This window comes from Sebastes fasciatus, chromosome 17, assembly GCF_043250625.1.
Source record: "Sebastes fasciatus isolate fSebFas1 chromosome 17, fSebFas1.pri, whole genome shotgun sequence".
NCBI classification, from domain to species: domain Eukaryota; kingdom Metazoa; phylum Chordata; class Actinopteri; order Perciformes; family Sebastidae; genus Sebastes; species Sebastes fasciatus.
The window spans coordinates 25,785,338-25,808,490 of NC_133811.1; the positions used below are offsets into that span (position 1 = coordinate 25,785,338).

General features: G+C 42.4%; 1 protein-coding gene across 6 annotated transcripts in view; it reads left to right on the top strand.

The window, feature by feature from the left end:
- hivep1 (HIVEP zinc finger 1) overlaps window positions 1-23,153 on the top strand; it is a 72,793-nt gene that overhangs the window by 26,194 nt on the left and 23,446 nt on the right. The window contains exon 1 of one of the 6 annotated variants that reach the window (XM_074613511.1): window positions 5,252-5,963. The exons of 3 other annotated variants lie outside the window; for them this stretch is intronic. Coding sequence is in view for 1 of the 3 variants with exons in the window: in XM_074613506.1 (XP_074469607.1) it covers window positions 17,462-17,531 (70 nt within the window). In the remaining 2 variants the exon portion in view is untranslated. Of the gene's footprint in view, window positions 1-5,251; window positions 5,964-15,695; window positions 15,751-17,438; window positions 17,532-23,153 lie in introns of those variants that run through there. 2 more of the 6 variants (XM_074613512.1, XM_074613506.1) reach the window with 2 other exon arrangements.

A 23,153-nucleotide genomic window follows, 5' to 3' on the forward strand; every position in this document is an offset into this window, starting at 1 on the left:
TGTGTGTTGTAATTCGATTTTCTCTGTGCTTTGTTGACATAGCCCGGCCGGCCTTGCGTGCCTTTAAGTGCATGTTCGTGCCCCACTGGCTAGCTCTGCACTGCTCTCATACTGTGGTTACAGCTGATAACGCCGTCCCGACTGACAGCGCTGTCGTTGAAGCGCAGCACCCACCCTCCGGTTCCCCCCCAGGTTAACACTGTTAGCTCTGTCAGCACTGTTGCCGTTGTTTTCACTGTTAGCAGCATTAGCTATGAGCCGCCTTCTCAGCCGTTGCCATGTTGAGAGCCGTGTGGAGGCGATAGAAATGCTCTCAAACTCGCATTGATTAATGACTTAATCAGTCAACAATTACCAAAATGGACTAATTGATTAATCAATTAATAGTTTGCGCAACACGGAGGAAAGGAAACAAAACGCAAAAAAGGTAACGTTTCTCAAATGTTTCTCAAAATGTTGCCTTAACGTATAAAATACAACCTAAAATTGGCTATATTTTAGATTTAATCTTGAACTATCTAGTCAAAGAAAAAGGGACTTCTACATACATTCATGTAAGTGTTCACTCGACACACACAGGCTTCATAGTCTGTCAGCAGAAAGCAGGATGCTGAATGATGGAGCTGAGGGCTGTGGGCGTTTTACAGGAATCAGCGGACCTTTTGCATGTCAGCAAACAACTTCCCTCTGTAGGGCCTCTTTAAAAACACAGGGGCCCCGCCTCATATCAAGTTCATTCATAAACTCTTTGTTGTGTTTGCTCGCTGCTCGCCATCAGCAGGAAACGTGTTGCTTCATCTGTGCGGTTTGTGTGTGTGTAAAGGTATTGACGCAGCGAGGATGTGGAGGAGGAGTGGGAGGAAGTGAGCGTTGAAGTAGCTCTGAAGTGTCTGTCAGTGTCAGGGGAAAGGGAGTGGAGGGGTTGAGGGGCTCGTCCTCCTCTGCCCAGGACCCCATTGGACCCCGACGGGTCGATGGTGAAAGATTGATAGCCCCCAAATGGAGTGTGAGTCATCAGGAAGTTTGAGCGGGGTCAGCGGGGGTCGGGTCAATATTTTAAAGACATACATACACACACAGGCGTATTATATTTAGAGAGATGTCAGGAGGTTGTCGGCCATCATTCTTATTACGGGAGTGGAGACGGACGTGACAAGTTGATACATTCGACAACGCTGAAATATGTCTCCTAGAAATTACATTTATGTACAACTACAGCAAATACATTTTGAGGCTAATGTTGTTATTTAAAGGGGACATATCACGCTCATTTTCAGGTTCATAACTTGTATCTTGTATCTTCTTCTAGAACATGTTTACCACATTATTTTCCTCCTGCTGTCTGTCAGAATATGCCTGTATTCACCCGCTCCGTTTTAGCGCCTGTCTCTTTAAGACCCCTTCCTGAAAAAGTCTGCTCTGATTGGTCGATTTAATTAAAGGGACTCTCTGTAAGAATCAGAAATTGCTTGTTAACAGTGACACCTGTGGCCGTTAATTCAACGACAGTCAGCGTCCTGTTGCTCGCTCTTGTGCTCGCATTGTGCAGATGCAAGCATCGGTCAAAACAGTGAGGCGACACACACTATGACTGAACGTGGTTGACGGGCATCATGTTGATTAACGTTAGCACCATTAGCCAGCTAAAACCACAATATCACTCTATATTTCACCTGCTTGGCAGTAATGTTAGCTGACCAGACGAAGGTCCCTCCATGAATCGAAGTCCCGTACGACGTTGATCCTAGCGTTAACTTTTCCTGCTTCAGCCTCCCGACCGTGGTCAGAAGACACAGGTGAGACACCGTAGTTTTGGTCTCCTGGGCCGGAGTCGATAACGTGACTCGCTCCGGAGTTAACCCCCGTCACTTCACTCGGCAGCAGGGAAATGAGACACATTTCTGCACAAACTGCGACTTACATTCCCTTGATATTCTCAAAGCTAAACTAACTCTCTACTGCTCCGCTGCTCGCTCGTTTTCTCACACACTCGCTACCGCTCTCTCTCTCTCTCTCTCTTGCTTCACCACTCACTTCCCAGGTACACACACACACACTCCCACAACACTAGTTTTCGCCCGACGTCGGTCACATTCCTGTTTTGTCAGACTTGCTTCACTAAATATAACTTTGTTTTTTGTGCTTCTGTGGAGTTTGTGTATGAGTCTGAGTTGTAGTGGAGGCTGGTCGTTTGTTGATGTTAGCGGACTGGCACTTGCAAATGTCCATGACGTCACATCTGTTGGATTTTTCCCGTAAAAACAGGCCGGAGTTCTTCACATTTACAGCAGCCTACAGACTGATAGAGGAAACCAAGAAAGTTGCGGAAGGTCTCATTGTTTAGGTTACGTTACAACCTGATCCCACGTTGGCAAAAAAACACAATTAAAACACATTTATACGTGTAATAAGTTATACACAGTCCCTTTTTAAAGGAGACATATAGCTCCTTTCCAGGTTCATATTTGTGTTTTGTGTGTCTACTAGAACATATTTGCATGCCACTTGTCTGAATATAGCTGTATTCACCCTCCGTTTTAGCACCTGTCTCTTTAAGACCCCCTGATTGACTTGTGGTGATTTTAACAAAAACTGAGATGAACTTTTATGAATTAATCAGTTGGTTAAGCCATCCATCCATTGTCTGCTGCTTATCTGGGTCCAGGTTGCATTAATTTAATTATATAATTAAGACTTAATGTTATATTCTCTACTGCTGGAAAGTATATTATGGATAATATATCAATCAAGGTCATATTATCCATCATACTTTGATATTTTGGCCTATATAATCGTGATTACATTTCATTCTGTGTGGTATTAAAAAAGATGTTAAAAGTCTTAAACTCGGTGAACCCTGCAGAAACCTTGATTACGTGACGAAGGCTTTACGATGGGAAACTCGTGCTCGGCTCCCCTCAGCGGGGTCAGGCGGTCACATCGAGCCTCCAAGAAGCGATCGAGTCAGTTGACTGTAGAAATAGTTTTTTTTAAATGGAAAGCCGCTCAGTCGTGCAGCAGCAGCTTCACAGTGTTTCTCTCAGCCACGGACGAAGATAAATGCCTCCGAAGAAGACTGGAAGAGAGGGCGAAAAGGGAAAATGAAAAGGGGGCAAAGCAAGAGTCGAGGATGGGGAAGGGGAGGATGGCAGAGCGCCAGAGTTAAGGGTGTGAAAGGGAGCGTGAAAGAGAGCGGGAATGATGTCAGGTTAACAGAGCGATGGGGACAAATGTAAAGAGGGTTAATAGGGAGGCTGTGAAAATATGTGTAAGAGAGAGGAGGAGGAGGAGGAGGAGGAGGAGGGGGAGGAAGGGGAGGAAGGGGAGGAAGGGGTGCCTGCCTGCCTGCTGGCAAATCTTCATCCTCTTGCATAACACAGTCTCTTCCTTTAGCCGCTGTTGCCATGGGGAGAGATGTTGGGAGGGGGGGTTTCTGAGCTCCCGATGCCTCACGGGAGGGAGAGACTCCGGGGAATTCTGAGTTGCGACTTCCCTCCTCGAACAGAGAAGATGAGCGATTTAAAAAATCCTCTGGTGGTATTTTTAGACATCGCATTCTGGATGATTTCAGTCAAAGCACAAAGCAAAGCTGCCGGCGACTCCCAAACACATTTAAAACACAAAATAAGGAAGCTGCCGCCATGTGAAAGAGAGTCAGAAGTGTGTGTGTGTGTGTGTATGTGTGTGTGTGGGAACCTGCAGGGCGTCGATGTGTGACTCAGTCTCTGGTTCAGGTGTGTCTTTTAAAATGAAATCCAGGCATTGTTTATAACCGCGATTTTTATCTTTTCTATGTGCAGGGCATGACGAACAATGAGTCTCAGCGGTGTGTGTGCAGGTGTTGTGTCTGATTGTGTGGGTGTGTGTATGCTATCATCAGCCTCGTCTAGTAAGTGAGCGATGAAGAAAATCCTGATCTGTAGTGCTGATATGAACAGAAAAGTCATTTTGATTATTGCTTAAAGGACACGTTCAACATTTGATTTTCTTTCTGAGAGTCTGATAAGAAGTTCAAAACCACTCTCACCTCTTGCCGTGGCGGAACAACTCTATCCCCCCCATTCCGCCTCCGTACCTTCCATACAGAACAGCGAGGCGGAATAATGGCGCAACTTTCCCGCCTTGAACAGGCTGTGTGAAAGTGGGCTAGAGAGTTTAACCACATACCGACTCAAGCTCCGTATTTATAACACATGAGATTGATATTGATCGGGAACTATTCCTTTCAGTCATTTGTCATTTTATTGATCAGAAATGACAAACGTTCATGTTTCCAGCTTCTCAAATGTGAAGATTTGCAGCTTTTTCACTGTTTGATATTGTAGATTTAATTATCTTGAATTTGACCCGTTTCTTAGACAAAATCAACAATTTGATAAAATCCGGGACATTTTGACGGCTGTTTTTCATCTTTTATAGACTAAACCTTTGAAGGAAACACACAAATGCAGCGTCAAAACTCTGGGAGGTTGTTTGTACCAAAGCTGCCATCCTTTTACTATTTTTGTTTGTTTTTGTTTGATGTTGGTAGAGGGCTGTCCTTGACCCAAAAAACAATCTTAGTTTCTTCAATGACTTTCTGATCGAGTTTCTCCACAAAGAATCACACAAAAGCACCACTTTAAATCTTGTGTTTACCAGAGATGTGCTCAAAGGTTTCTTGGAAGCAAGTCAATCAGCACGAAAAAAGCATTAAAAAAACGACTAATGGACTAATGAAATCTTAGTCGACCAACACCAAAAGGACCGATTGGTCGACTAAGAGGGGTCAGCCCTAATTGCTGGCAATGTTGTTGGATTTTAAGATGAAGTAGATTGTACAGGTGTACCTAATAAAGTGGACACTGTGTGTATAGTAGAGCAGAAACTATGAGTTTATTAGCAGTTAATCGATTATCAAAATAGCAGTGATTGATTTTCTGTCAATCGAATAATTGATAAAAGTAATTTTTCCTAGTTCTACCTTCTCAAATGTGAGGATTTGTTGCATTTCTTTGTGTCATGTGTCTTTGTGTTTTTGGACTGTTGGTCAGACAAAACAACACAAGACAAGACTAGACTAAAGATTCATTAATTGAGTGAAAAATAATCTGCAGATTAAGCGAATACAAAGTAAAAATCCTCAACGTAATCATGACTTGCATCCGTACTTGGCAGTGTCTTCCCTGTGTGTTGACGTGGAGGCGGCGGTGTGTTCAGGTGCAGGCTAGCCCAGTACGTCACACACACACATACCTTCTTCCTATTAGCGTCCTCATTAGTCCCGCCGTCGCGGCTGTCCCCGGCTACTCGCCTGCTCGCCCTGCGCCAGATAGGATCAATGCACAGAACGGATAGATGGGTATTTATAGGCAGTGCGGGGGCGTGGGAGGTTGTGTGCCACAAGTAGGTTAGCTGCTAATCTCATGTTGACAAGCGTGTGTGTGAGTTACAGAGGAATTAGTGCTGTCTTTAGAGTCTCCATCCTGCTTTGTTTTGCTTTGAGCACTGCTGCTCGGCAGGGAGGGCTTTCCCTCATTTAAGAGTAGGGATTTAAAAAACAAAACAAAAAAAAGGAAGACGAAGAGGGAGGAGAGGAGAGGAGGAGGGAGAAGGAACACAAAGGCAGGCTGGGAGGAGGAAGAAGAAGCGTGGTTGCTACACTGACAGTAGACAAACCAAGCAGAAGTGAGAAGTAAAAGCGCAGCGACACAGCTGTGTGTGAGGACAGACGGCGGCCAGACGCTCAGCTTTCCGCTCCGCAGTGGCATTTTTTCTTTTTCTTCTCCGGGAGACGGGGAGGCACAGGAATGTCAGCAGTTATTGGTCGGGAAAGTGTCTGTCTGTCTGTCTGGGCTGGGAATGTCAGGTGTTCCCCCGTAAGCACAACTGACTCCGGGAGGGAAAACCAGCCGCCAGCAGCAGCAGCAGCTACTCTCTGAGAAAGTATCGACTTTCTTTGGTTCACTTCTGCCTCCTAACAGGTATTGTGCTGCGAGAGCTCGTCTTTGTGCTGATCAGTTTGTGTTTCGTTCCTCGATGCAGGCTTTTTTTGGTTCAGCGTGGGCTCACACAGGCTCGACTGACGACATCTTCCTCCTTCTTTCTCTTGTATCATTACATCATTTCATTTCTCCTTAATTTTGCCAAAGTTTGTTATTGTTCCCCTTCCTGCCTCTCTGTTTTGAGTGTTGTTTCATGAGGGGGTTGGCATAGTGTGATGGGAAATCAGGATTTCACTTATTTTTAGTGCTGAAACTAACTATTGTTTTCATCATTGATTAATCAGACAATTTCTTTTTCTTGATTTAATAGAAATTAGGGTCTATAAAGTCAGAAAATAGTGGAAAAACTATCTATAACAGTCTCCTACAGCTTAAGGTGACGTCTACAGGTTGCTTTATTTGTCCCAAACCAGCTTGTTTACACAAGACAACATAAAAAAAGACACATATAGCCTACATTTATTCAGTTTACTATAATGTAAGACAAGCAAAAAGCAGAAAATTCTCACATTTAAGAAGCTGGAACCATGAAATGTTTGGCATTTCTTTTTGTCTTCAAACAATTATCAAAATAGTTTCCATAGTTTTAACCAATCAATGAATCATCTAATAGTTTCAGCTCTACTTCTTTTACAGTTTGAATTCAACAGAAAAATAACCTGATTGTCATGAAGAACACAAGTTTCTGAAGAGTCATTAAAATATGATTACTACATTCCACAGCAGCCCAAAACATTCCCCGCTGCCCGTCCATCGTCTTTCTTATTTACATCACTTGTGAGTAACGGTCAAGGGGTTCAGGGCTCCAGGGGATCTCTAACCCCCACCCCCCTCACCCCCAGCACTAACAAGCGCTCGTCTGCGGCGGCGTGTCGGTCCTCGGCGTCCAGGCTGCAGCAGCTGACGTACACCATGAGGACAGGATAAGCCGGTGGATGAGCTGCTGGTGTTATGCAACAGCTCGGCCCCAGAGATAGAGCAGAGCTGAACTTAGACACTTCTGACTTGTTCTTCAACGCACCATGAGATCATCAGACTCGCTTAGCTCCCCTCCCTACCCCCCCGCTGGACGACTTCTTCATGCAAGAATAGATGTAGCTGTTATAGACGAGGTCAGTTATGAGTGCTGCTGCTGCATGAACTCCTCCTGACTGAACTGCTTATTTGCAAACATCCTTTTGTTAATTTGCTTTCCTGTTTAAATTCTGCCGTAATTTCATTACACTCTTTTAAATGCGTCATCTTATTAGCTCTCATGGAAACATCCACCTCCACCTCTACGGCCTCTCCGGTAATCCTCCGGTGTTCCTGTTTGTCACATCTACTCATTAAGTGTCCACTGTTTTTATGGATATTTTCAATTTGCACTAAAATAAACTGAGTGGAAGTGACAGAACATTTTAAAAAAGAGTCAAAATATCAATATTTTTACGCACAGCTGAGGTGGAAAAGTTGATGTATCGATAAAAACAAAAGTGAAATGGAGACAGATGCAAGGATGACGTATTTTTGTACGCCAACCAGGAAGTTAGCGTCGCCCTGGGTTCCCTCGACAAAAAGCAAATGGGATTTTTCCATTGGGTTTTTCATTATTACAGAAAATAAGCTCTGTGGCAAACAAACGTTTATGATACTTACACTAATGAACATCACTTTTATGATTTTTGAGGTGTAAATGCAATCGGCAGAAGTGAAATGCTAACGTTAGGCTACATGTTGCATGAACGCGAGTATACACAACGAGGCTGTAAAGGCGGACGAGTCGGCGTGATGACGTTTAGTAGTCTCATTTAGCCACTTGTTAGCAACCGTCTTTTTTTAAGACACAAAGACTGTGATATTTACTGACATATTTTATATTGTAGATCAAAACGTTAAAATCTCTTCAGCTTGTGTTAACCACAGACCTTATTTCAGGCATCTAACTAAAAACCCATTGACTTCCAGACGAGGGAACCGGAAGTGCTAAAATGCTAAAACTCATTTCTGGGTTTTAGGACTCTGTTATGACGTACCTGTAGCATGCGACTTCATCAGATCTGTGCGGAGCAAAGAGAAGACCGTAATGTTCCACAAATTAGTATATGAAATAAAAAGAAAAGGCCAAATTTCCATCCCATTTTTTAATTCTGTCATCTCGTTGCATCCTCTTCCTCTTCTTCTTCTTCTTCTCTCTTTTTCTTCTTCATCAATAGTTTAATTGCACCCGACTGGGGAATTAGCGCCACCAGCTGTTTATCTCAATGAACCAACTCCCAATATTGACAGAACCAACAGTAGCAGATGGAAATGGGCATAAATTCTCATTTAGTTTTTGCAGATTTTCTGCAAATTTGGTTAAAAGTTGTGCTAATTTGGATGGAAACTTGACTATTATGTTGGAGAAAAGAATGTCGTTAGTAGAGCTGTAACTATTTTGATAATCGATTAATCAGTTACATTTTTTTTTTTAGGCAAAAATGTGATGGATCCAGCGTCTTAAATGTGAGAATTAGCTGCTTCTGTTTGTCTTACCTTATAATAAATGAATGAATATCTTTGGGTTTTGGACTCTTGGTCAAACAAAACAGGCCATTTGAAGAGGTAATCTTGGGCTCTAGGAAGTTGTGATGTGCAGCTTATTGGCTAAGTGATTAATCAATAATGAAAATGATCGTTAGTTGGAGCCCTAATTGGGACTGGCATTGGTATTTTCGTGCTCGGATAGATGGGTGAACATGTGATTAGAGCAGTTTCGTTTTAGACACAGATGTGTTGTTGGTTACCTCGTCCTGGTACTGTTTGTAAACCGTGATGTGATAGAAATGGAGGAGAGAGGAGTGGGCAATAGAGGCAGGAGAGAGACGGGGAGGGAGAGAACTGGAAATGTAGGGGAGAGTAAAAGAGGGCGATGATGATGGGAAGAGGCAGAAAGGAAGGAGGAGAACGGGAAGACAAGGTGGGGAAATTAAGGATTTAGAGGAAGAGGAGGAGGAGGAGGAGGAGGAGGAACATAAAAAGACGGTGAGGGAACGCCATATCTCCCGTGCTCGGTGTGGTTATGTAACGTTACCTCCTGCCTACTGCTGATGGCAGAGGAAAGCACGGAGTAACAGCAGTGAATGGCGTGGAGGTGGGCGGCAACAATAACACCACAGAGGAAGAAGCTGCGGCAGTATCCATCAGAACCGTAGCAAAGTTCGAAAAATGCTTTTACGTTCCTGTAATTTCCACAATACTTGTTGTTCGCCAAACCTATTTTTCTTATATGTGATAGTAAATCAATAATTTTGGGGGGGGTTTTGGACTGTTGATTGATTATCAATATTATTTGGAGACATCAAGTTGAGATTTAGGAAATTCTGAAAGGTATTTTCCACCATTTTCTGACATTTTATAGACCAAACAATGAATTGATTAAACAAAGTAATGAACATAATTGTTAGTTGCAGCCCTACTATGTTATTTGGCTGACAGTCCACTCTGGCTGGTAACTGTAAGAAGATAGGCTCACGTATAGTTTTTTGGACTCATGCTGACCACATTCAGGCTTGTTTCTGTTAAAGGAAATAGTCCTAAGTGATGTATATTTCTGTGGAAATTGTATGTTTTGGTTGTTTCTTCACAGGTTGAATCCCTCTAAAGGTTCATTTCTGACTCGGGCTCTAACGCTTCACTGGTTGACATACACATGGCTGCCTGTTAAGGCCACTGGTCGAGACATGTCCCTCTGTGTTTACGTGCAGTACCAGCCATGTATATAAGAGAGCGCGTATGTGCTAAATGAGCTATAAAAGCAGATGGTTGTCTGGCGGCATCCACAGAGAGAGAAACCAGAGAGAGCCTCAGAGCAGCTGCAGGAAAGCCCTGTGGGAGTCTGCAGAGACGGCCACCGGTCTCTACAGGCAGACACACACTGTAACAACACACTGTAACAACACACTATAACAACACACTGTAACAATAGTAACAACACACTGTAACAACACACTGTAACAACACACTGTAACAACACACTGTAACAACACACTATAACAACACACTGTAACAATAGTAACAACACACTGTAACAACACACTGTAACAACACACTGTAACAATAGTAACAACACACTGTAACAACACACTATAACAACACACTGTAACAACACACTATAACAACACACTGTAACAATAGTAACAACACACTGTAACAACACACTATAACAACACACTGTAACAACACACTATAACAACACACTGTAACAATAGTAACAACACACTGTAACAACACACTATAACAACACACTGTAACAACACACTATAACAACACACTGTAACAATTGTAACAACACACTGTAACAACACACTGTAACAACACACTGTAACAATAGTAACAACACACTGTAACAACACACTGTAACAATAGTAACAACACACTGTAACAACACACTGTAACAATAGTAACAACACACTGTAACAACACACTGTAACAATACACTGTAGCAACACACTGTAACAACACACTGTAGCAACACACTGTAACAACACACTGTAACAATAGTAACAACGCACTGTAACAACACACTGTAACAACACACTGTAACAACACACTGTAGCAACACACTGTAACAACACACTGTAACAATAGTAACAACGCACTGTAACAACGCACTGTGACAACACACTGTAACAACACACTGTAACAATAGTAACAACACACTGTAACAACACACTGTAACAATAGTAACAACACACTGTAACAACGCACTGTGACAACACACTGTAACAACACACTGTAACAACACACTGTGACAACACACTGTAACAACACACTGTAACAATAGTAACAACACACTGTAACAACACACTGTAACAATAGTAACAACGCACTGTAACAATAGTAACAACGCACTGTAACAATAGTAACAACACACTGTAACAACACACTGTAACAATACACTGTAACAACACACTAACAATGCACTGTAACAACACACTGTAACAATAGTAACAACACACTGTAACAATAGTAACAATAGTAACAACAGTAACAACACAACACACTGTAACAATAGTAACAACACAATACACTGTAACAACACACTGTAGAAACGCACTGTAACAACGCAATGTAATAAAACACTGTAACACACTGTAAAAACACACTCTGAACAAGACACTGTATGACATAAACACGTCGTAACAACACACTGTATGGCAGAAATACACTAACAACACACTGTAACAACACACTGTAACAACACTGTATGGCACAAACAAACTAACACCACACTGTGCTGTACAACGATTAATCGGTCAAAGTAGCTGCTGCTCGACTAGTGGATTCATAATCTCGGCTCTAAACTAGCTACAGTCTGTAATAAGAATTATATCTTCATTCTAGCATCAAGACAAGACGTCAAGGACATTTGTTTGAATGTTTGAATTGAATCATAATGGATTCCATGCTGTTAACATGTCTCACATGTTTCCATGAACAACACTTCTCATAGACTTACATCAGAACAGCCTTCATTAACATCTCAGCTCCTCCCCTGAGGGGTGAGCAGTGGGAGGCAGCGGATGGAGGAGAGGCTGATGGTTGTTTTGCAATCGAAACAGCAGAGAGGAGGAGGAGGAGGAGGAGGGAGAGGAGCGGGAGGAAGAGAATAGGTGAGAGGCAGCCAAGACACAGAAGCTGATCCTGAGCAGGAAACCCACTGCTGTTTTGTAACATGATCAATGACCTTGCGTACCTTTTTAGATCCTTATTTCCTGTGTAGGCTCTCTGCCTTTTGTTACACCCGCTGCCTCCCGCTGCTCTCGGCCTCATAAGCTCCAGATCTAATTAAGAGTTGTCTCTTTTTCCTAGAAGGCTCGGCGGCTGTAATAGTTTCTCCTCCCCTAGCGAGGATGGCGCTGTGATTAGATTCGGAGATACGAGAGCAACATCTGTCAACCGGATGAAACTTATTGGCCAGATATGTGTTAGATTCCTCTGATTGGACTCGCGGTTGCATCAGTGCCTCTGAGTTATAAATGTGTCTCTGATGGTGAGTCGTCATGTTCAGGTTTCTCTGGAATTTTAGCAGCTACGGAAGAATTATTCAGATCCTCCGTGGAAAAATACTCCAATCAAGTAAAAGTCCTGCAGTCAATTACGTAAAGGTACATAAGTATTGTCAGGGAAAGGTAGGCTACTCATGTATCTTAAAGGAACAGTGTGTCACATGTCTCATGCACTACTGTCAGGATATAGTGACCGTTTTATAAAAATAACTTTTTTTAATCATATTTGCTCCACTCCTACCTACTGCTGCTTTAAATGTAGTGGAGTAGAAGTTTAAAGTAGCATAGTAAAGTACAAGCATCTCAAAATTGTACTTAGCGACCGCACTGGTTTCAGACTGCAGTTTGACATTTTGCTTCTGAAAAAAGTTGAACCCCTTTTTTCACTAAAAAAAAAAATCAGCTCATTCCAGATGAACAAAAGAACGTCTGAATGTGGCCTTTGTGTGCGTCTGAATGCGGTTCTGATCGCAACTGTACGCATTAAAGTTTTGAGATGAAGCCAAGTGAAAAGAAGGTTTTGATGGCCGCTTTCTGAATGTCTGACTCTGCGATTGAGCTTTGTTATTCATCGTGTGTCCCCCCCCTCCTCCTTCCGTGGTTTCGGATTGGTTTCAGTTTGGTATTCAGAGTATGAAGGGGTCAGCGTGGGCGTCTGGTTGTATGCGGAGAACATTTGTTGGCAACAAAAAATGATTCAATTCATGACTAGTTTCAAGCTGACTGACTGTGAGGACGCGTGTGATTACAGTATGTGTGTTTTTGCAGACACCTTTAACCCAAATGGATGCCCGGCACACACAGAGGGCAGAGTATTAGAGGTTACTAGCTGGATTACTTCATTCAGGCTCTGTTGCATTATCACCAGCTCAGCTGTCATTAACTCCGATGTTCCCACAGGGACGGGGCGGCGTGTCCTCCACTGCTCTCCACACTAACACAAACACTTCCCGGGCCCGTGTTTGCAGAGTGATCCCTCCTTAGGTAATTTTTTAAGAACAGTAGAGGCCGTCTCAGTGACTCAGTGCTTATTTTTTCGCCAACACCAACTCACACGCTGTTGCTTTGGCCGGCCTAATTACAGAGCATGATGTTGATTCTGGAGCCTTTGCCGGTGATGTATTTATCTTGTGTACCTCGGCAATGACGCTGCAGAAACTGCTCGGTCACGCCGTTTGTTGTCTGGGTAAATATTTATCTGATTTTCGGAACCTCTTTTGCGGCCGAACTGTAAAACCCTCAGAATTCCCCGTAATGACTAATCCAAAAATAAAGCAGAGGGAGCTTCCTCTTTTTTTCCAGTACAATGATGTTAAACATACAGGCGAGCGTCACTCAGGGAGATGCTTCTGTCATTTAGCGCCGGGCTAGTCGTGTTTATATAACGCTCGTCTGTTGTCAGCCTGTCTGCCCTGAGCCGGGTGAATCCCCTCCTTTAAATATGGACCACCACAGTGACCTGCAGGCAGTGTCTGACTGAGAACCCTGCAGCGTTATCTCCGCCTGTCAGTGTCAACATCTCTCCGTCACTCAGTGTTTATCACAGCTTCAACCGAGTGGCACAATTTAATGTTGACTTTAAAAAATTGCACAGTTTTCACTTCCAGACTCTTGGTTTTGCGCCCACACACAGTCTTAAATGTTTTTCTTTCTTTCTTTTTTTGTTGGAGTTAAAAGAAGAACAATATTGCTGCTGGGCGTCTCAGTTTTTTTTTTTACGGATTTCCTCCGTTAAGATAAAGAACAGTAGTGGTTTGTTGCTTTTAAAGCCCGACATGGGAAACTCTATAGGACATCATAAATGCTTTACATTAAAGGTCCCATATCGTGCTCATTTTCAGGTTCATACTTGTATTTTGTGTTTCTACTAGAACATGTTTACATTCTGTAATGTTAAAAAAAAACTTTATTTTGCTCATACTCTCTCCTTTAATATACCTGTATTTACCTTCTGTCAGAAATGCTCCGTTTTAGTCCATTTCAACGGAATTGCGTTGCCTGGCAGTTTGGGTCCATGTTTACTTCCTGTCAGCTGATGTCATTCACATACACTGCAACCAGGAATAAACTGGGACACATTTAGTATGTTTACGTTTAAAACCGTGTAATGGTCTAAATATTGTATATTTGTGACATCACAAATGGACAGAAATCCTAACGGCTTGTTTCAAACGATCAATTTCTGAATACGGGCTGTGTGTATTTTCTCCGTATATTGAGTGCTTCAATACTTTCACAGTATTTATAAAGCACTTAAACCTGCTTTATAACATGAAAATCTTACTTTTTACAATATGGGACCTTTAAATCAACTTTAGATCAACTTGAACTTTTATTAATCAAAAAAGAAAAAAATACAAGCAACAAAGAAATGAAAGGAAAATGCATGTTACAATTGAAAAGTTAGTCTTACTCCAGTCAAAGATGTATTTTGCTTATTGTTACTTGGATGTTTGAGCTCCTGCAAATATATAATAATAATAATAATAATAATGATAAAAATAATAATAATAATATTAAAAAAAACACGTAAGTGAAAGACATAAAATAGTGCAGCAGTTAAAATATAAGAACAAAGGTATGCACATAAATATATATACTGTGATGGATAAACAGCAAAACACACACATATAGATTATATATTATGAATCTGACCAGACATTCAATTAAAACATGTCTGAAGGTGAATCTTTAAGAGGACTCGGCCATATCAGACACTAAAAGCAAAACAAAACTATCCAACTGTTAAGATTCAACGTCATTGTTCAGAAGGAATAGAAAGAGAAGCTGTAGGATGAGAGTTGGACGTCTTCCTCACCCGGTGAGTGAGCTGTTGGGCAACCAGCAGTTGGCAGGGCACGTTAAATTCCTCCCCCTCTGACACAAACAGAAAGAGGAACGCAGAGAGCGAGAGAGAGAAGGATCCCCTGGAGGGTGCCAAAGCCGGTTTAAGTGACGTCACCCGGCCTGCTCTGTTTGGGCAGGCCCTCCCCTCCTCCTTCCCTCTCTCCCTCCCTCCCTCCCTCCCTCACCCCCTCACCCCCCTCTCTTCCTGGGCCTTACAGGAATTCCCCTCCTCGTCACTTTATTCGGAGAAAACCGCCTCGCACCGCTGCAGAGCCACAGCTGATTGGGCGGAAACACAGACTTGTGACTGCTTGTGTTGACACTGGAGTGTGTGTGTGTATGTGCGTGTGTGTGTGTGTGTGTGTGTGTGTGTGTGTGTGTGTGTGTGTGTGTGTGTGTGTGTGTGCAGTTGTTGTTCTTTCTCCAGTTGCCTTTTGTTCGCGAACAAAAGGAGCTTGTGAGTGTTTGTTCCATGAAACATCAACAGGGTAAGAAGTGAACATTTTGTCCTATAGACTGTTGTGAAACACTCAGAACCAGCGACGTATCCTGCATTATTCACTGTTATAAAGTAGCCCCTTTGCTCCGTGCTGATGGGACGTTGGTGTCAGATTGAGGTCAGATGAGTGTGCAGCTGCAGTTTGGTGTATTTGTGGTGTATCTTGACTTCTACTAAAAGTCCGCAGCAAAACACCTGCGCTGTAGTCAAACTGAACGAGACGGGCTCTCGTCGAAGTGAGCGACAGACAGGAAGCAGTCAGTGAGCTGTCACTCAACCGTGGTGCCACGGTAACCGACAAGTTCTTCCAAGTTAAGGCAGCGCTGCTTTCAGTTTTGATTTGACAGAAGCTGCGGGACGCCAGGCTGCTCTGTAGAAAACAGACTGACGTGTAAGTCCTGGCTTTAATTTGTGTTCAAGTTTGATTTCTGTAGTTAATCTCTCCATTCTCAGACACTGTGTGGTTGGAGTAGCTGTTGAGTGCTTAGCTTTTTGTGCATACAAGTAGGGCAACCATCGGGCAAAGAGTTTATCAATTAACTGGCCTGAAACTACTTTTCATTGTTGTTTAATCTGCCAATCATTTTCTCAATGATTCTATCAATTGTTTGCTTCTTTTTAAGGAATAGTTTGACATTTTGGGAAATACACTTCTTCACTTAAAGGTGCAGTGTGTAGGTTTTGGCAGCATGTAGCGGTGAGGTTGCAGATTGCAACCAGCTGAAATTTCTCCCGTGTGCCAAGCGTGTAGGAGAACTACAGCGGCCGACGCAAAAACGCAAATGGTCATATGTTTGGTTTGTCCGTTCTGAGCTACTGTAGAAACATGGCGGCCGGCTCCGTGAAGAGGACCCGCTCTGTATGTAGATATAAACGGCTCATTCTAAGGTAATAACACAACGATTCTTATTTTCAGGTGATTATACACTAAAGAAAACAAACGTATTAATATTATATTCCATTTCTGCCAATAGATCCCCCCAAAATGTTACACACTGGTCCTCTAATTGTTGAGAGTCGCATAAATATGAAGCTGCAGCCAGCAGCCGGTTAACTTAGCTTAGCATAAAGACTGGAAACGGGTAGAAACTGCTAACCTTGCTCCGTCCAGAGGTAACAAAATCAGCATCTCTAAAACTCACTAATTACCATGTTATATATATCCTGTTTCTTTAATCCGTACAAAAAAAAAACGTGTAAAAAGGAGAATTGGGATGACCATAATGTATCCGACTATTTCTTGATTGGGACTCGTTACTTCCTGGAGTCTCTGCTGGTTGCCTGGCAACGGCTCCTGGCCGAGACATAGTCCAACAAACAAACGAGATGTAACCTGTTAATTAGTGATCTTTAGAGATGCTGGTATAGGCGGATTTTGTTACCTTTGGATAGTCATGCTAGCTGTTTCTACCTGTTTCCAGTCTTTATGCTAAGCTAAGCTAACTGGCTGCCTTTGTGTGACTCTCAGCAATTAAAGGAACAATGTGTAACATTTAGGGGGAAATGCCCCAAATATATTCACTTTAATGGAGATTGAAAATTAATTCTTGACCTTGGAAAGAAGAAAACAATCTCAGCTCAAGGTCCTAACAGTAACTGTTCTGGAGCTTTTGATCATATTGCACGGTCTTCCTCAGCAAATGGAAATACCCAGTTGTCATAGAGCTGTAGAATTAATCTCGTATTTATTTGATTTCTAAACCGAGCTAAATAAACAACAAAACTCCCTTTTACAATAAAGTAGTATTGAGCAAGTTTCATAAGGTCACAATAATAAAGAAACATAAACACTTCTTCTTCTGCTGACGCACAGAGCTCACTGTACGTGTGCAAAATTTGTATTTTTCGCTCTGAAGCGTATGAAACATGCTTCGTGTCCCATGAGGCCCGTCAACACACCGGCCGTCAGTCGCTGAGCTCAGTTAGTTCTGTGTCACAGAACCTCACAACCCGGAGGGGGAACTCGAGACGCTGACTGGATGAAGTTTGACGTGCGGCTTGTTTTACTTCCACTTTTTTTTTTTTAGCCTCCGTAAAGAAAGAAAGGAAGAAAGAAAGAAGTGGGTGTTTGTGTACAGTCGAGGACTCGCTGCTGAATTTCAATGACTGTTTTCACGTCTTATCTGAAGCAGTTGGGCTCCAGCAGACAGGAATATAAAGCGAAAAGTTCAGGTAGGACTTTTTATTATAGAGCAGTAGGTGTAAATTATTAGTAGTAACTTTTTAAAAAACAATAAGAAAATGTCCCTCTACTTTATACTTTTACTCCACTACATAACTGATAGTTTCAGCTACTCAAATGTTACAATTTGCTGCTTTTCTTTGTCTTCAGTTACGGTAAATTTGATAATTTGGGGGCATTTCTCACTATTTTCTGATGTTTTCAAACCAAACAATTGATGGATTGATCAAGGAAACGGTCGGCGGATTAATCCAGGATGAAAATACTCACTGGTTACAGCCCTATATCAAATAATTAGAAATGAAAACATTAAAATGCTACTCACACAATTATGTTCTAATAGTAATAATATTCTTATTATTTTCATATTCGTATATTACTTTTGATACTTTAGGTACATCTTCCTGATAATTCTTACTATTTTTAATGCAGAACTTTTACTTTGAATGGAGTATTTTGCTTATTTGTGGTATTGGTACTTTTACTTTAAAGGTGCAGTGCGTAGGATTTGGCGGCATCTAGTGGTGCGGTTGCAGATTGCAACCGACAGAAACTTCTCCCCTGTGCCAAGCATGTAGGAGTGAATGTCCCTCTGTAGAGTTAGAGTTAGTTTTGTACGTTCTGGGCTACTGTAGAAACATGGCGGCCCGCTCCGTATGTGGATAAAAACGGTTCAATATGCTAACGATAACACAACGTTTTTTATTTTCAGGGGATTATACACTAAGGAAAACATACTTATTAATATTATATTCCATTTCTGCCAATAGATCCCCCAAAATGCTACACACTGTTCCTTTAAGTTAAGGATATGAATACTGCTTTCCTCTGTTTTATATGATAGTTAACTGAATATCTTTGGGTTTTTCGACTGTTTAGTCAGATAACAATTTGAAGATGTTGCCTTGGATTCTAGGAAAACTTGTGTTTTTTGTTTTTTTTACTTTTTAAATTATTCTAAATCAGTGTTTCCCAACGTTTTTGGCTCGTTATCCCTCATAATCGGTTGCATATTTTGACCATTTCTGACAAGTTTAACTTTAAGAATGATATTTTTTTCTCCCCTTGCTTTGTTTGAATCATTTTTAAAAGGCTAGAAATCAAGTTTCAATTTTAAGATCAGAATTTTGTGTCTGCTTGAATATCTTGTTAATGATCTCAAGACCCCCCAGGTTGATTCATTAATTGGAAAAAAGACTAAATCGATAATGACTGTAATTGCATGTTGCAGATTCTCTTCAGGGCAGCTCGTGGTTTCTTTTTACTACATCCTAAATAAAACCGGCTTTACAGGCTTCACACCTTTCCGTGATTTGTGACTGCGAGGGAAGGAAATCATTATTTAGTGTTTCTTGGCGCTGCTCCTCTGTATTGTGTTTGGAGTCTGGCTCTTTCTTGTCTATTTCAGTGCAGGCAGTTTTTTTTGGGGGGGAAAGTGAAATGTGTGTGGTCTGAAAAAGATGGAAGAGGTATAATTCACATTCACGTTCATCCCCGCCCGCACCATTAAACCCCCCTACACACACACACACACACACACACACACACACACTTCTCTACCCACCCAGTAGAGTTCTCGTTATATCAATTTTTCACAAGGGTGCCCACGCAGTCCCAATAATCAGTGGCCTCCAGTCTGCTGCTTCTTCCACCTACAGTTTCCTGCGGGGGCAGCAGTACTGTACAGATACCAAACCACTGTCTTGGTCTGTGTGTGATCAATATTTCATTTGTTTACTGGGTGTTTGCAGCTTCATCACAAATTATTAAGAGGGAAGGAGTAATGACTTTGCCTCCAAACATATCCTCTAATTCTTTTTCTTCTTTTTATTATTATTATAGAAAATGGGACAGGTAACTCGAATAAGTCCATATTTCTGCTTGTTCATCTTGTGTGTTTGTGTACAAGATTGGCATCTCTTCATCTTTTTATAAACATACATTATTAAAAGGTTGTCCGCCCAAAGCTCTAGTTAAGGCTCTATTATTTTTTTTTAACTGGTATCTGCCCTGGCTCCATCATTTCCATTCAACATGCACAGAGGAGGCTCGACTGCTGCCTCCCACCTTAATCCTCTTCCTGCTCTCCTTGTTGCTCTTATATCACTTTAAAATGTTTGATTCTGCTCCGAATTAGTGATGCACTGATCCGACTTTTTCAGTCCCGATACCGATAGCGATACCTTGGCTTTGGTATCGATACCGAGCACCGCTCCGATACCAGTGTTTAATTAATTAGCTGTATGCCTCACTGTGTGGAAGTGACTGGGATCATTCATTTCTGTGTAAAGCAACATCAGGATGGACTTAAACATCGCTTTCTTAACTTTGTAAAACAAAATGTAACAAATTAATAAATTAATTTAATTGTATTTGTTATTAAAATGATAAATAGTACACCAGCAACTTTGGAAAAAAAAACTTTAAAATTAACAGAAATTACAAATGTAAACCTTTTTAATGCAGCAATAAATTGGTCAAAACTTAAACAAGAATTAATATTACAGTTTATAATGCATATAGTATATAAACATAGAATTGAATTGAATAGATCGGCCCCATTGTCACCGATATCAGATCCAGCTATTTGAATCAAATATCCGATCCGATCAATGCATCCCTTATTTTGGACTTAAAGACATTATGAAAGGTATTTTTCATTATTCATTTGGAGCCTATCCCAGCTGACGTTGGGTGAGGGCAGGGTTACACCCTGGACAGGTTCATCCTAAACTCCCAAGATATTCAATTTACAACAACTTGAAACCGAGAAAACCAGAAAGCTTCCACATTTGAGAAAATGGAACCAGCAAATATTTAGTTTTTCCCTGATAAGACGATAATGCTTCATTGATATGTCATTCAGACTTCCCCAGCCTTGTAGTCACTCCATTTCAATAGCTTAAAAAGTGACTCCAGCTACAACCACTTCATATTCGATTTTGCTCGTACATAATGATCTGAACGATATAGCATGAACACAGAGTTAAACAATTAATCGATTATCAAAATGTCCTTGTTTAAGCACTACTATGAGCATATTTTAGTTGTCTTGAGGCTCCATCTGCCTCCGTCTCCATCTTTCATCTTCTCTATCTCCGTCCTTTTGTGTCGATTACATTTGATGGAGCGAGTCAGTCCGGCTCTCAGTCCGGCTAATGTGAGGAGGGAGAGGGAGGGAAGTCACTTTGTGCTCCCCTCTAAGCCAGCTGATGATGATGGACTGCAGGGTAATGGGACACTCTCGGTATGGCGAGGAGGGAGGGAGGGGGGGGGGATTCCTCTTCTCTGCATCATCGTCTGTCGGCGAGAGCACTTCCTGTAGCACTCATGTGAGTCTCTCGGTCTCGGCTCTGCTTTCAGAGCGGTTGGTCTCCCTCAAGGCCGTCTCTTCGTACGGGCGTGTCCGCGAAGATAAAGAATGTGTCAGATGCTGACAGTAACCCTTATGGCCGCTTATTGCACAGGTCAGCTGCTGAGGGCTGCAGAAATGCTGCGTCTCCTCCACAGGCCACAGGAAGAAAAAGCCGAGATAAGATCAACACACTTCCCTTTAAAGGTGACGGGGAGGTCTGCAGAGTTCATGCATCTCCCAGCTGGTGTTGTGACTTTTACAGGAGGAGACGTCCTTGTTTAATAATAGAGTTATTGTCATAAGCATTGTGTGTGAGTGATACTGATGTGGATGCACAGTCAACGAAAAGGAAATATGGTTGGAACACTATAATACTACAGTAATTAATACATTGAATTGAATCCAAATCAGAATTTTGCCGAGGGCATCAAAAGGGCTCGAGCCGGCCCTGACATTATATAAGACAAAATAAAGCATTGAATTCTTTCCTTGAAAAATTACTTAAAGTACCAATGTGTAGGAGAAATGGAATATAATATTCATAAATATGTTTTCATTAGTGTATAATTACCTGAAACTGAGAATGTGGTTGTGTTTTCGTTAGCTTAGAATGAGCCCTTCATATCTACATAGACTCCGCCATGTTGCTCTGCCATGTTTCTACAGTAGCCCAGAACGGACAAACCAAACACTGGCTCTAGCGAGAGCCTTTCACTTTTTTACGTTGCCTGAAGGCCACCGTTGTTCTCGAACACGCTTGCGAAACTGCGGTAACGTGAGCCGCCCGCAGAGTGTAAAACCGCGTACCTCCAGCCGCCGTCTGACTTCCTCTGAGAGAGGTAAACGGCGTCACCACAGTTTTGCTCTCGGTGGCACCGCAGTCGTAGAAAGGGAGGAGTGAGCGGTACTCAGTTGGTTGCAATCTGCAACCACACGGAGATGCCGCCAAATCCTCCACACTGTACCTTTAAATAATCCATCCTAAAGTCAGAATTGTTGCAGATGAATTTAAAATGTATTAACGGGTTAGAGGGCTGCAATTAACTATTAAAGTCATTATTGATTAATCTGCTGGGCTGTACAATGTCACGAGCAAAAATCACCCTCAAGATCATTTTTATCCGACCAACAGTCTATCACATAAGACAAACAAAAGCTGTAAATCCAGAAGCTGGAACCGGGGAATATCTGTTATTTTTTCTTGGAGAACGACTTAAACAATTGATGAAATACCAAAATAGTTGCTGATTAATGGACTTATCATCTCAGCTCTACATTTAGGTTTCCGTCTGTTTTTGTTTTCTGAAAAAAGTCTTTGTTCGTGATGGTTGTAAGAATGCATCAGCCACTGCGAGGGGGGAGTTTGATGCGTGTGTGTTTGCACACTGCCGGGACGTTGTACATCAGGCTGGTGAAGTTGCTCCAGTTACATAATCTCCATCTCCCTCCCGCTCAGTGACGGGGAAGAAGAGGGCAGCTGCCGCCTCCCATCTCGTCATCTTCAGCCTGCCGAGGCATCTCTTCCTCCTCTTCCTCTCCGAGCACCACAGCAGTTGTTTGGTTTGCTACGCCGTGCGGTCCACATCCAGCTGGCAGTGCACCCAGACATCAACCTGCTATCACTGCATGCTCGTGTGTTATATCGACAGCTTGCTCCACACTAACAGGCGCACAGCTTCAACCTTTAACACTTCCAATGCAGTCTGTCCTAAAGCATTAAATATGGTGAGATAAAGCGATCCGCTGCAGCGTTTACATCACGATCGCTGGTGGACGCCCATCTGCTCACACACTGTGGTCTACTGGCATTGTTCAGGCGCTTGTTGCTGGTATACTGGTGTAGTGTCACGCATACTGATGACACCTCAACCCTCACAGATGCTGTTTTAGAAAAACAACTCCCCCCCCTCCTCAAACATATATCTTTGATGGTATCAAGGAGAGCTGAAGCCGGGCCGTCGGGGCCATCTGAGACACGTGAACGTCGTGCATATGGACTGCCGTTGACGGCCGCCATTTGGCATGTTGAGGCCCAGCAGGGCAGGCTGTCGAGCAAAATATGAATGTGTTACAGGCTGGCAGCGAGGGGGAGGAGGAGGGTGTGTGGAGCCTGGTGGTTATTTGTCGGCCAACAGGCAGAAGGGGGCTCTCAGGGGGGATCCGGTGCCAAGGAGATGCAGTTGTGCTGCTGCTGCTGCTCCATGTGGGTTGAAGTTGCCACTTTGCTGTAATGTAATATTGTTATTCATTAGACAGC